This window comes from Dendropsophus ebraccatus, chromosome 11 (genome assembly GCF_027789765.1).
Source record: "Dendropsophus ebraccatus isolate aDenEbr1 chromosome 11, aDenEbr1.pat, whole genome shotgun sequence".
NCBI classification, from domain to species: Eukaryota; Metazoa; Chordata; class Amphibia; order Anura; family Hylidae; genus Dendropsophus; species Dendropsophus ebraccatus.
Window position 1 is genome coordinate 99113054 of NC_091464.1, and position 12946 is coordinate 99125999.

Consider the following 12946-nt stretch of genomic DNA (forward strand, 5'->3'; position numbering starts at 1 on the left):
TATCTTGTGTGCATAACTATGTGCAATGTTATGCAAAGGCTGGTGATCACGTGATCGTGCCCCGTAACCATGGTTCCTTCAATGGCCGTCTAGTTTTGGCCAGGGGGTACCATATGACTTCCTCTTGCTGCGCAGTTCCGGCCCCTGCTCCCAAGCAAGGAGGTTGTGTGTGTGTGTGTCTCTCCTCACCTTCAGAAGAGTGGACTCGGTGCTCTGCTGTAACAGTTCCTGGCTGTCCGCCTGCTCAAGTGCCTGGAGTATCCTCTCATCTGGGTGTCGTTCCTGTTCTCTATCTCCTCATCAACTCAAGATATTCACCGCAAGTATTATAATCCAACCAGCCTCTCTATTCTTCTATCATTACTACTCCCATCATCCGGCACGCTTCACCTCAGCCTATGCAGCACCACCTTTGCTCTGTCTGTTCAAACCTGCTATATACCCAGTTGCATCCGGAAGAGACTGTTGCTACCAGTTACCTCAGTTACAATAAACTTGTAACCACCGCTGTTACTGAACCCTGGCATTGGTGTCCCTTATCTGGTGCCCTGACTAGGTACAGTGAAGAATCGCATGCCCAGTGTCCCGCATAGTACCGCAGACCGGTCCCTAGCTGTGCCACCCTCGTGCCAGTACCGTGACAACTCTATACCCTGCAGCTGCCCCGGTTCCTGCCTGCTAGTAACACCTGCACTGCAGAGTGGCCCCCACAGGTTAGGGCATCGCATTTTTGGCGTCACGAACAGGATACACCACGCGGTGTCGATCATTCTACTGTCTGCAAGCTACTTATCACCCCCCCCCCCCCCCCCCCAGAGACTTTGCTATTGCCGCGCTGCGGCCTATGAAGGGGTTAACCCAGTGGGCTGACGTATTGTCTCCCGCGCGCCACTCAAGTCCCGCCCCTGGCCCTGCATTGTTCCGGCCTCCGTTGCAGGGGGGTAGAAGATCATGACCGGACCGCCGGAAGCTCTGGACTCGACTTCCGCTCTCTCTCCCCAGGCCTGGTCGCCTTGTACCGCTGTGTCTACTGTTCCTACAGCCTCAACTCTATCATCGCTGCTCACCGCTGGGTCGCCTGCTGTCCCTGTGCACTCTCACCCTCCTGGCTGCGTTCTGGGTGCTCCAGCGGAACCTCACTCTCCTAAAGGCGCATTACCCCGCATTCCACCACCATGTCTACCGGCCACGGCAGTGACTCTGATGGGTCAGGCAGTCCGCCTGCAGCGCGTGCTACTCTCCCTGCTCCTGCCACTATAGTCACAGCAGCCATGCCGTTCTTCATCGGGCCCTCCAATCTCCCCAGCTATAAAGGGGAACCCCACACGTTGGCTGCTTTCAAGGAAAAGATATCACGCACCCTTGAACTTGTCTCACTCTCTCCCACCCAGCAGGTGCAGTTGCTGCTAGGACAACTTGAGGGTCCCGCTGCAGAGGAGATGCGATCATGGCCAGCTACGGAGAAGGCCGATGTGCAACAGATCCTGGCCCGGCTGAGTAAAGAGTTTGAGGTACAGTCACCCACAGAGGTCCGCCTTAAGTTCTACGACCGACGACCAGGTGAGACCCTAAGAGACTATGCCCTAGCACTCCAATCTGCCTACAGGGCCCTGAGAAAAGTTGACACCATAGACCCCTCGGCTGGGGAGAGTATGATCACTGACCGCTTCATAGAGGGGGTGGACTCTAGACTCATCCAGAGCCAACTGCGTATGCTAGCCGCCCAAAACTCTACCATGCCTTTCCTGGATTTTAAGACTCTGGCCCTAAGGGTGGTTGGCATTGATACTCCTTGCGCTGGCTGTATCCCAGGTCCGGATTCCCCAGAACCAGTTGGACCTACACCCTCACCTCCAGCCTCAGTGTTGGCCCCACCTGTTCCCGCTATCCAGGCTGCACAACAGCCTACCTTTGCTAATCCACCAGTGGCTCCTGACCTCCTCACTCAGGTAGTTGACTCTCTCTGCCAAGCCCTAAGTGGGCTACAAGGGGCCTTCCCTACCCCTTCACCACAGGACTCCTGTCCTGAGTATCCGAGTCCTGACAGGCCGCCACCACTAAGACTTTGAAACCCTGAACGACCCTATTGCAATCATTGTAGGCGGCATGGCCACTACCGGTCCCAGTGCTATCAGTTAAACAGGCTACCCCTGGGTCCGAGGTCCAACACCCAGGAGGTCGAGCTCCAGGCCCGCAGGAAGCGCAATGGTTCTCCAGGTTCCTTTCGCCATGCCCACATGTGACTTTCTGGGTGGATGGAGTACCCCTGGAAGCTCTGGTGGATACGGGTTCCCAGGTTACCACTTTTCCCCGACGTATTTTTGAGGAACATTGGGACCTAAAGGCCTTAGGCCCGGTTGAGAAGCACCGCCTGAAACTTATTGCCAGTAATGGTCGTCCTATTGTGCAACTAGGTTACTGGGAACCCACCATTTGTATAGGGGATCGAGAGCTAGCCCGTCAGGGTATCATTGTCACTGAAGCTCAGGGAGATAGTGGAACTGTTGTGTTAGGCATGAATGTTATCCGTCGTGGAAATCTGCTGTGTCCACACTAGAGATGCTCGCCCGATCACCATCCCAGGTAACAGTGAGTTCCCCATCTGGTGCAGGGTTCGCCCGGGTCTCGACAATGCAGACTATGCCGCTCTTCTGGATGCTATCGAGATTAAATGGCAACCTCTCGTCAGAGCTGCTAGGAGCCTGGTGACCGTCTCCAATGGTCAGGTCCCTGTACGTCTGGTGAACCTTGGAGACTCCTCCCCTCACCACCGTAGCCATGCTGTAGCCAGCCCTCGATCCTGAGGACATTGTCTGTGAAGAAACCATTGCCTATCAGAGGTCCATCTGTGGTACTCGAAGAGATGCAAACAGACCTCCTGTTCCTTGGTGGGATGAACTCCACATTGGCGATGCCAATACCCCACTTGAGTACCTTCACGGCATTCTTAAAGTGGCCAAACTGCACCACAAAGCCTTTAGCAAACACCCCCTCGACTTTGAAAAGACTAGCCTGGTTCAGCATTAAATCAACACTGGCGACGATTTGCCTATCAAGGAGAAGCATCGGCCAATCCCTCCTGCCAGCTATCAGCAGGTCAAGAAACTGCTCAGGGAGATGAGAGACTCTAATGTCATCCAAGAAAGTCAGAGTCCGTGGGCCGCCCTATTGTCCTCGTAGAAAAAAAAAAAGATGGCAACATCCGGTTCTGCGTGGATTATAGGAAGTTGAACACAATCACACGCAAGGATGCCTATCCTTTACCCCGGATTGAAGAGTCTATTGCCGCCCTGGGATCAACCGCCTACTTCTCCACCTTGGATCTCACCAGTGGGTATTGGCAAGTACCCATGGCACTGGAAGACCGCGAGAAGACGGCCTTCACCACCCCCATGGGGCTCTTTGAGTTCACCAGTATGCCCTTCGGTCTGTGCAACGCCCCTGCTACCTTCCAACAGTTGATGGAAAGATGTCTTGGTCACCTCAATTTCCAGAGCGTTCTGCTGTACTTAGACAATGTGATTGTCTATTCCCGTACCTACGAGGACCACATCCGTCATCTTGCTGAAGTGTTCCAGGTCCTCATCGATCACGGTCTGAAGATCAAAGCTTCTAAATGCCATCTCCTAGAAACCCCGGGTGAACTATTTGGGGCACGTTGTGAGCGCTGAGGGGATACGTCCTGACCCAGAAAAGATCTTGGCTGTGGAACCGTGAAGGAAGTTAGAAGTTTCCTCGGATTTGCTGGCTTTTACCTCCGCTTCATTCCCCACTTTGCGCAAGTGGCCGAGCCCCTCACCGAACTGCTTCGGGGATGTCCTCGGGAGAGCTACAATCGACGACTCCCCGTTGAGTGGACCGAATGACAGGAGAGTGCCTTCCAAACATTGAAACGTCTGTTGACCATGCCTCCCATCCTGGCCTATTCAGACTATAACCTTCCCTTCCGGCTCTACACCGATGCCAGTTTCCAAGGCCTTGGAGCTGTGTTATCCCAGGTCCAAGATGGTCAAGAGAGGGTTGTGGCCTACGCCAGCTGGAGCCTGCGGGGCGCTGAGAAGAATGACAACAACTATAGCTCCTTCAAGTTGGAGTTACTCGCCCTAGTGTGGGTCGTCACGGAGAAGTTCCAGGACTATCTCGCTGCTTCCCCTGTCACCATTTATACGGATAACAACCCGCTAGCACATCTCAACACTGCCCGGCTAGGCGCCCTGGAACAACGGTGGGCCTCTAGATTGGCCAATTTCAGATTCGAAATCAAATACCGCAGTGGCAAGGCTAACGTCAATGCTAACGTCAAGGCTAACGTCAATGCTAACGTCTATCAAAGGTTCGCTTCCCAGAGTGCTATCGAGGCCGCTAGGCCTGAAGCGTCCCCGTCTCCAACAGGGGCCCCCAAGACCTGGCCAGGTGTTCAAACTGTCCAGGAGGAGTCCAGAGTTCTAGGGGAGATCTATGACTACCTCTCCACCGGGCGGGTTCCCATGCGGATCAAGAGGCCTTACCCTGATGTTGAACTAAGGCGACTTTGGAGACAGAGAAAGAGACTGTTCCTACAGAAGGGACTAATCCTCTGGAACTCCCTCGACCCTGTCTCTGGAGAGAGGTGCCACCAGATCCTAATTCCCCGGAGAGATGCTAAGATGGTGCTCGACGCCTATCATGACCAGTCCGGTCATTTCTGGGTGCATAAAACGGAGGCCACCATCCGACAGCGGTTCTATTGGATTGGAATGAGAGCTGACATTCAGAACTGGTGTGCTGAGTGCCCTGCCTGTAACATCTTCAAGGCTGGGGGAAGAGAAGTCAGAGCCCCCTTGCATCCTATCAACTCCCACAGGCCTAATCAACTTGTTGCTCTAGACCATGTAAAGTTGGCCCCAATAAGATGCGGATACACCTATGCCCTAACCATGGTCGATCACTACTCCAAGTGGGTAGTCGTGGTACCTGTCAGAGACCTGACCGCTAAGACCACCGCTAGCACCTTCTGCAGGGAGTACGTAAAGCACTATGGATGTCCAGAGTCTTTGCTGACAGACATGGACCCGGCCTTCGAGTCACAACTGTTCCAGGAATTGTGTGCCTACCACGAGTGCAAGAAGCTCCGCACTACGGCCTATCACCCTCAAGGGAATGGCTTATGTGAGAAAATCAATCAAGTGTTCATCAATATGCTGCGGACGGCTTCAGTGACCAAAAGGGTAGAGTAGCCTCATCTACTTGATGAGCTGGTGGAGATCTACAACAATACCACCCATTGCTTCACGGGCTACTCCCCGTTCTACTTGATGTTTGGGCACCAGGGTCAACTCCCTCAGGACCGCGCCCTCGGGGTCCAAGCTCTTGACCTTCCGAACCCTCTGCCTGAGACCGACTGGGTTCAGGAGCATCAGAGAAGAATACAGGATGCGCGGGAAATTGTGGATCAAAGGATGGGAGAAGCTCATCAGGAGGAGGCCTATAATCGTAGTGCGACTGCTGCACCCCAACAAGTGGGGGATAAAGTCTGGCTAAAAAAGTATCATCGCTCTCATAAACTCGAAAGCCTCTGGGAGCCTGAGCCCTATGTTATCTCCTCGATCCCTCATCCAGAGACTGATGTCTATGAGGTTAAAAAGCCTGGTCTAGCTCCTCAGACTGTGCACCGAAATCGGATAAAGCGTTGTGCCAAGGAGGATCTACCAGGCCTTGCCGTGCCATGTCCAGTGTCTACGCCAGCAGCTCTGGCCATTCCAACAGCTCCACCTAAACTTCTCTCTCTGGAAGAAATGTTCCAATCCGAACCATTCCTCATGCCCATCGGCTATTCAGGGGTCCCGGTGCACGTTCCAGTTGTTCCCCCTCTTCCAATCATACCCTCAACAGCTCCACCTCCGCAGCCACGTATGGGAGAATCTCGTCACCCTGCACCCGAACCAGTCACTGTTGAAAATGCCCTTCCGCTGAGACGGTCTGAGCGCTCAACCAGAGGAATTCCACCGGCACGCTACAGAGAGCTAAGCCCTTAGAGGGTTATACTGTTTTTGTTGTTTGGTGTTCTGCTCTGTTCAGGTACTTGTGTGATTAAAGTTGCTGCAACGTTCATGGTTTGTGCCTGGTCCTTCTGACCAAGAACTTTGTCTATTAACCAGCTATGTGCTGATGGACACTCACATTACTAAAAAGTTTTCCAGTGCCTGTCCCAGAGCCTTTTACATGGATGATGGTCTTATTGCCTAAAAGAGACTCTACCTAACAGAGACACTTATCCAGTTCTTCCTAAAGCACTTTCATTATGTGATTATGTGATTGCCAGAAGGTTATTATTGCACTTATTTCTAGTATCATACTTCAGTGTTATCAAGGGGATAGCCTCAGAGTAGAGCGCCTCTTTTGAAAAAACAGTATATATTTTTCTGGTGTCAGAGTCAGATAGCTCCTCCTCTGAGTAAGAGAAGTTAGTTTATATACATCTCAGAGAAAGTATAGTTTTGTAGGAGTGCATTTTCTTATCAAGTCTTATGTTTTCCATTGCAGTATTATTATATCTACAACTGGGAAGATTATTTGAGCCAGTTTTCTTCAGATTTCTTCAGATCTATATGAGCCAGTTCACCTCAAGACCTCGCAGTATTTGCTGTATTTTGTCTTTCCCTTCCTTGTGTTTCCGGTGTTTGTTCACCTCTGTCTTGTCCCCACATAGTAGTTATCACACATAGTCATACCCAACAGTTACACTTGTCCATACACATCGCACCCTGGATACCTTTTCGTGTGTTCGGCCTATGGAGTGCTTGTGCGGTATGATTGAGTGGTGTGTATGAGGGTATCCAGATGTATGTTTGCTTTTATTATTTTCTTCTTTCTCTTTCAGGTGTCCAGGACACTTCACACAGACACCCAAGGTAATACACAGGTCTTCACAGTTCTTTCTCCAGTAGGGTAACACATTTCACTAAAAACCTACTATCTAACTGGCTGGAATATTGAGGGTCACCCACCAGCAGTTAAAGGGAACCAATCACTTAAAAAACGCATGTAAAGCAATGGGAATGTGCTGTAGCAGCACCCAGCACACTTCCCAAACCTGCTTTTATACCCCCCGTCCCTGCAATGTACAAGCCAAAAACATACTTTATAAACTCGGCGCCCTGTATGTAAATTACCCCCAAGTAGTCCTCTGGGCGGGGAGCTGCGGGCAAGTAGTCACGGTCCCTGGGCGTTCTGCAGTGCTAATCACGCCCCTCTGGGCGTGATTAGCCTGCATAATTGTGGCGGCGTCATCGGAGGCGCGCTGTCTCTAACGTTAGCACGCCTACGTTCTTGCTGTGCCGCTCATGCGCAGTACAGCGGGTCCGGTCTGCGCCGTACTGCGCAGGTGCAAAATAGCCTCGAACTCATTGCCGGATCTCCAGCAATGAGTTTGAGGCTTTCTGCACGTGCGCAGTACGGCGCAGACCGGACCCGCTGTACTGTGCATGAGCGGCACAGCAAGAACGTTTGTGGCTTGTACATTGCAGGGACGGGGGGTATAAAAGCATGTTTGGGAAGTGTGCTGGGTGCTGCTACAGCACATTCCCATAGCTTTACATGCGTTTTTTAAGTGATTGGTTCCCTTTAAGTTGTCCTGGCTTACATGTCAGATGGTTTACGCACTAACTACCTGTAACCAGAGTACGTTTGGCACCCCTAGGTGAAGTCCTGCCACTAGGGTTCTTCTTCTTCTTTACTCTCTCGGTTGTCACCTGTGCCTTGAGCGTGGGAAACACACACTTCAACACTCACAGTCACCATTCATTCCTGTTGTCTAATTGTCCAGTCCATTCATGTACCCCTCCAGATTCGCCGAGGTCGGCTCAAACTTGCTAGGGAGGTATGCAGTGTCCCAGAACAGGCTGTCTGTTTCTCACTTTAAGTTTACTTTTATTATTATAGCCATGCCTGTCCTGGAAACTATATGCACTGCAACGGTTTACTGTGTAGTCCCTATTACTCTCAGGTTCATGTGTATATCTTGTGTGCATAACTATGTGCAGTGGTATGCAAAGGCTGGTGATCACGTGACCATGCCCCGTAACCATGGTTCCTCCAATGGCCGTCTAGTTTTGGCCAGGGGGTACCATGTGACTTCCTCTTGCTGCGCAGTTCCGGCCCCTGCTCCCAAGCAAGGAGGTCGTGTGTGTGTGTCTCTCTTCACCTTCAGAAGAGTGGACTCGGTGCTCTGCTGTAACAGTTCCTGGCTGTCCGCCTGCTCAAGTGCCTGGAGTATCCTCTCATCTGGGTGTCGTTCCTGTTCTCTATCTCCTCATCAACTCAAGATATTCACCACAAGTACTCTTATCCACCCAGCCTCTCTATTCCTTTATCACTACTACTCCTATCATAATCGTACGCTTCACCTCAGCCTATGCAGCACCACCTTTGCTCTGTCTGTTCAAACCTGCTATATTCCCGGTTGCATCCGGAAGAGACTGTTGCTACCAGTTACCTCAGTTACAATAAAACTGTAACCACCGCTGTTACTGAACCCTGGCATTGGTGTCCCTTATCTGGTGCCCCGACTAGGTACAGCGAAGAATCGCATGCCCAGTGTCCCGCATAGTACCGCAGACCGGTCCCCAGCTGTGCCACCCTCGTGCCATTACCATGACAACTCTATACCCTGCAGCTGCCTGGTTCCTGCCTGATAGTAACACCTGCATTGCGGAGTGGCCCCCACGGGTCAGGGCATCGCAGGTGCAGTCAGAGGCTCCGGGCGACCAGGTGTGTGTGTGTGGGGGGGGGTGCGGTCAGAGGCTCTGGACAGACAGGTTTGGGGTGGTGCGGTCAGAGTCTCCGGACAGGGGGGTGGTGGTGTGGTTAGAGGCTCCGAGTGGGCAGGTGTGGGAAAAGCGGTCAGAGGCTCTGGGTGGGCAGGTGTGGGGGGAGCGGTCAGAGGCTCTGGGTAGGCAGGTGGGGGGGGTGCAGTCAGAGGCTCCAGGCAGGCAGGTGTGTGTGTGTGGGGGGGGGGGTCAGAAGGTCCGGGCGGGGGTTGGTGGTCAGAGGCTCCGGGCGGGCAGGTGTGTGTGTGGGGGTGGGGTCAGAGGCTCCAGATTGGGGGGGGGGGGGCTGCGGTTACAGATACAGATTCTGTAGAACTACAGGTCCTAGATAGCTGCTATCCATCCCCATCAGAAGCTCTGTAATGTGATATACTGTGATGTGGACAGAGAGTATTTGTAGAAGCACTGCATGATGGGAAATGTAGTTACCTGGCTGGCGCCATCTTGGCTTTTAAAAGAACTTGTAACTCAGTGTTAGGGCCACGGCGGCGTCCCGTGCTCCGGACCGCCGCCGCACCCTCTCTCCCGCATCTGCAGCAGCCGGTGTCCCTAGGCAGGGACCCGGCGCCGCTGTTGCTTCGGCCCCTCACCTCACCGCGCTCCTGTCCATCGCTGCGCCGGCCGGTGCGCGCGTCCCCGCCTCCTAGGGCGCGCGCGCGCCGGCTGTCTCAGGTTTAAAGGAACAGTGCACTCCTAATTGGCCTGTATGTCAATCACTCCTCTATAAGTTCCAGTCCAGCCCGCTTCCAGGTGTTGGAGCCTCTACATGCTTCCCATAGCGTTTGGCCCAGCTCCCTGTTGTTCCTGATTCCTGTCCGCTACCTGGTCCCTAGTCCTTGTTCCTGGTTCCTGCTCCTCTGTTATACTATTGCTCCTGTGTTCCGCCTGTCACCCGCGGTTACGCCTACAGGCCTCTGCCAGCACCATCTCCTGCCTACTACTCCTGCCACACCTCGCCTGCCGTCACTAGCAACCAAGCCAGGGGTAGCGACCTGGGGGTCGCCTGCCGCAGCAAGTCCGTCCCGCCTTGCGGCGGGCTCTGGTGAAAACCAGCGGCCCCTTAGACTCCGCTCCCTGGTGAGGTCAGTGCCATCGCTAGTGACGGTCCAGTGGATCCACTACTCCAGGCGTTACACTCAGGAACGGCGGCAGCTAGAAAGGCTGGAGATGGCTCAATACACTCAGGGGAGCTTGGTAAGTAAGACCAGCTAGGATTGGGAGCATTTAATTTTTAAGCTTTTGGGGACAATACCCTTTTAATGAATCCTGTGCAAGGGGGGCACTGCCAGACTCCGTGAGAGAAGCACATATCATATTATGAAGGAAGAAGGGGAAAGACCCTGAAGAGCTCAGTTCCTACCGTCCTATCTCATCACTAAACACTAACATACAATTATTTGCAGAAATATCTACCAGGAGGATGGGCAAAATGGTGACACAATTGGTTGGGGAGGAGCCGAGCGGCGTCATTCTGGGTTGAGTCGTGTGTGGTGACCGATCATGCTTGGCTATCTACAGGTGCTGATAACCCTTGACAACCCTTCCGGGTTGTTGTGAGTCCCTTGGGCTCTTGTCATGGCAACCTGGAGTGGCCACTGACCCACCCGGATTTTCAGTGCCACCACCCACAGAAGGGGGAAAATAACCCAAGGTGTGCGGTGGTGTGTGTGTAGGTGCGAGTGGAGATAGACAGAGTCCTGTGCATTTGATATGAAGATAAATCAACTTTGCTGTAAAGCTTTGTCAGGTTACAGCACACGTTTCACAGACAGTAGAAATCTTGACACACACTTGAGTGCTAGACTTAGTGCTTGAGGTAGGTGCTTGAGAAGAGCAGAAGAAGTAGTGCTTTGTAGAAAGTAGAGAGAAGAGGAGTTTGCCAGAGGAGGCCTTCACCCAATGTAGCCTTGTACTGTGCCGAAACCTTGGTAGATATCTTTAGTAGTTAAGTTATACTCGTACTCACGTTTAGACTGTGTCTGACCACCTTCTGCCCTACAGTTGCAAGCTACTTGTCCTGTCAAGGTAGCATGAGCCCCAGTCATGGTTATATGGGTGTAGCTAGGTGTCCTAGTTATCTGCACCACGCAGTAGGATACATAGACCTTTATTTTATGGTAGCTTTGTCCTACTGAGACCAGCTTCTCTTGTATCAGGAGTCTGTCCTGCACTTTTTAGACGTGTTCCTGGCGTGGGCTAGGGTGTTCCTTAGTGGCTACTCTCCCTTACTTGTGCTTAGCACTGCAAAGTGTAAGTAATAGTTTTTGTAGAAGAACTCTCTGTGAGAGCTAGGCTCTCCTGCATATGTTCAAACTGGAGACTAATCTGAACTGACCTGACTCACTTCCTCCCACACAGAGCTAAGTCCTCCTACAGGGTGTATAGAAAACAAGGACAGCGAGGATAGGTAGAAAAGAAAGAGCACCTTCTTGTGGTTGTTAGCACATAACACATGGTACACATAAACATTAACCCATTGCTTCCTTCAGCTGTGCATAGAAAGCAATAAAAATATAAGAAACACTCACCCCTCCCAGGTCTCTCTGATGGCTGCCAACTGTAATTTTCGTCTGGTATCCAAATCGTCAGCCGTCTACCATCTGCTAGTTCATGACCCGGGTGATTGTTCCCTCAGCCAGTGGTGTCTTATCCCAGTCACTGATTGGCTGAGCTGGCAATCCATCAGCTGGGTACACAATGATACAGCTATCAGTGAGACCTGGGAGCGGCACTTCCGGGTACAAGGACAGGTAAGTATACATTGTTTGTTATGTTTTCACACCCCCTGCCTGCCTATCATTTATTAGCTTAATGGGACTTATAAGAACCCCGAGGACGTCACTGCCCCCACCAAGCATAGAAAAGATTTCACATATATAATAACAGCTCCTGAGGAAGCAATAGACGCGAAACGTGCGTTGAGGGGGACCCGGTGGCAGTGGCAATTGTTTACATCTACATAGGTGAGCATTTATGATGTTAACTACTTCCTTGTTAGGAAGATGATATGAATAATCCCAGTAGGGGTGACAGCAAGATAGGGATAGCAACCCATGCATAGTATCTGAGTGCCCCCCCCCCCCCCCCACCCAGCGTTATCAGAATTGGAGCTCCCCCCCCCCCCCCCCAACCCAGCGTTATCAGAATTGGAGCTCCCCCCCCCCCCAACCCAGCATTATCAGAATTGGAGCTCCCCCCCCCCAACCCAGCATTATCAGAATTGGAGCTCCCCCCCCCCCCCCCCAACCCAGCATTATCAGAATTGGAGCTCCCCCCCCCCAACCCAGCATTATGAGAATTGGAGCTCCACCCACAGTATAATGCCCTGAAAATGCCCCCATACTGTATTAAGAGCCCCAATACATAAGTAAGTCACCTTATAACCTTGTAAAGATATCACCAATTAAACCGTTACATAATACCGCCACACCTCTCTCCAGAATCTGCCAGAGAAACATTTTAGGCTCCAACACATACAGTAGTAAGGTCCCCTGTACCCCTATATAGCAGTTACCCCCCTATGCACCCCTGCGATGCCCTGGCCCCTGGGGGCCACTTCCGCAGTGCTGGTGTTATGAGCGGGCAATGACCGGTGCAGCTGCAGGGGTTATACTTGTCACGGTATAGGCCTGAGGGCGGCACAGCTGTAGGGCCGGTCTGTGGAATCTGCGGGTGATGATGGGCATGCGATTCTTCGCTGCACTTAGTCAGGGCACCAGTTAGTGGACACCAATGCAAGGGTTCAGTAACAGCGGTTTTATTATAGATGAGGTAACTAGTAGTAACAGTTCTGTCCGGATGCAACCGGGTATATAGCAGGCTTTGACAAATAAGGCAGGAGTGGTGCTGCATAGGCTGTGAGAATACGTGCCGGATGATGGGAGTAGGAGTATGAGAGAAATAGCGTTGCTGGGTGGATTAGCTTGAGAATAATACTTGCTGTGAATCCTTGTAGCGATGATGAGAGATAACAGAATGACACCCAGATGAGAGAGAAGACTCCGGACACTTGAGCAGGCAGATACAGCCGAAGACTTGAACACAGCAGAGCACTCGATCCACACTTCTAGTGGTGAAGTGGGAGCTGCAAAGAAGAAGTCCAACTCCTCTGAGGTAGGAGAGAGATGACACACACCCTC

At 52.2% G+C, this 12946-nt stretch overlaps 1 protein-coding gene across 1 annotated transcript in view; it reads left to right on the forward strand.

Moving 5' to 3' along the window:
* Window positions 1-1271: 1271 nt before the first annotated feature.
* Window positions 1272-12946, forward strand: part of LOC138767448 (uncharacterized) — a 134097-nt gene continuing 122422 nt past the window's right edge. Inside the window, exon 1 of the mRNA XM_069944950.1 lies at window positions 1272-1560. Within this exon, the coding sequence (XP_069801051.1) occupies window positions 1272-1560 (289 nt within the window). The remainder of the gene's footprint in view (window positions 1561-12946) is intronic.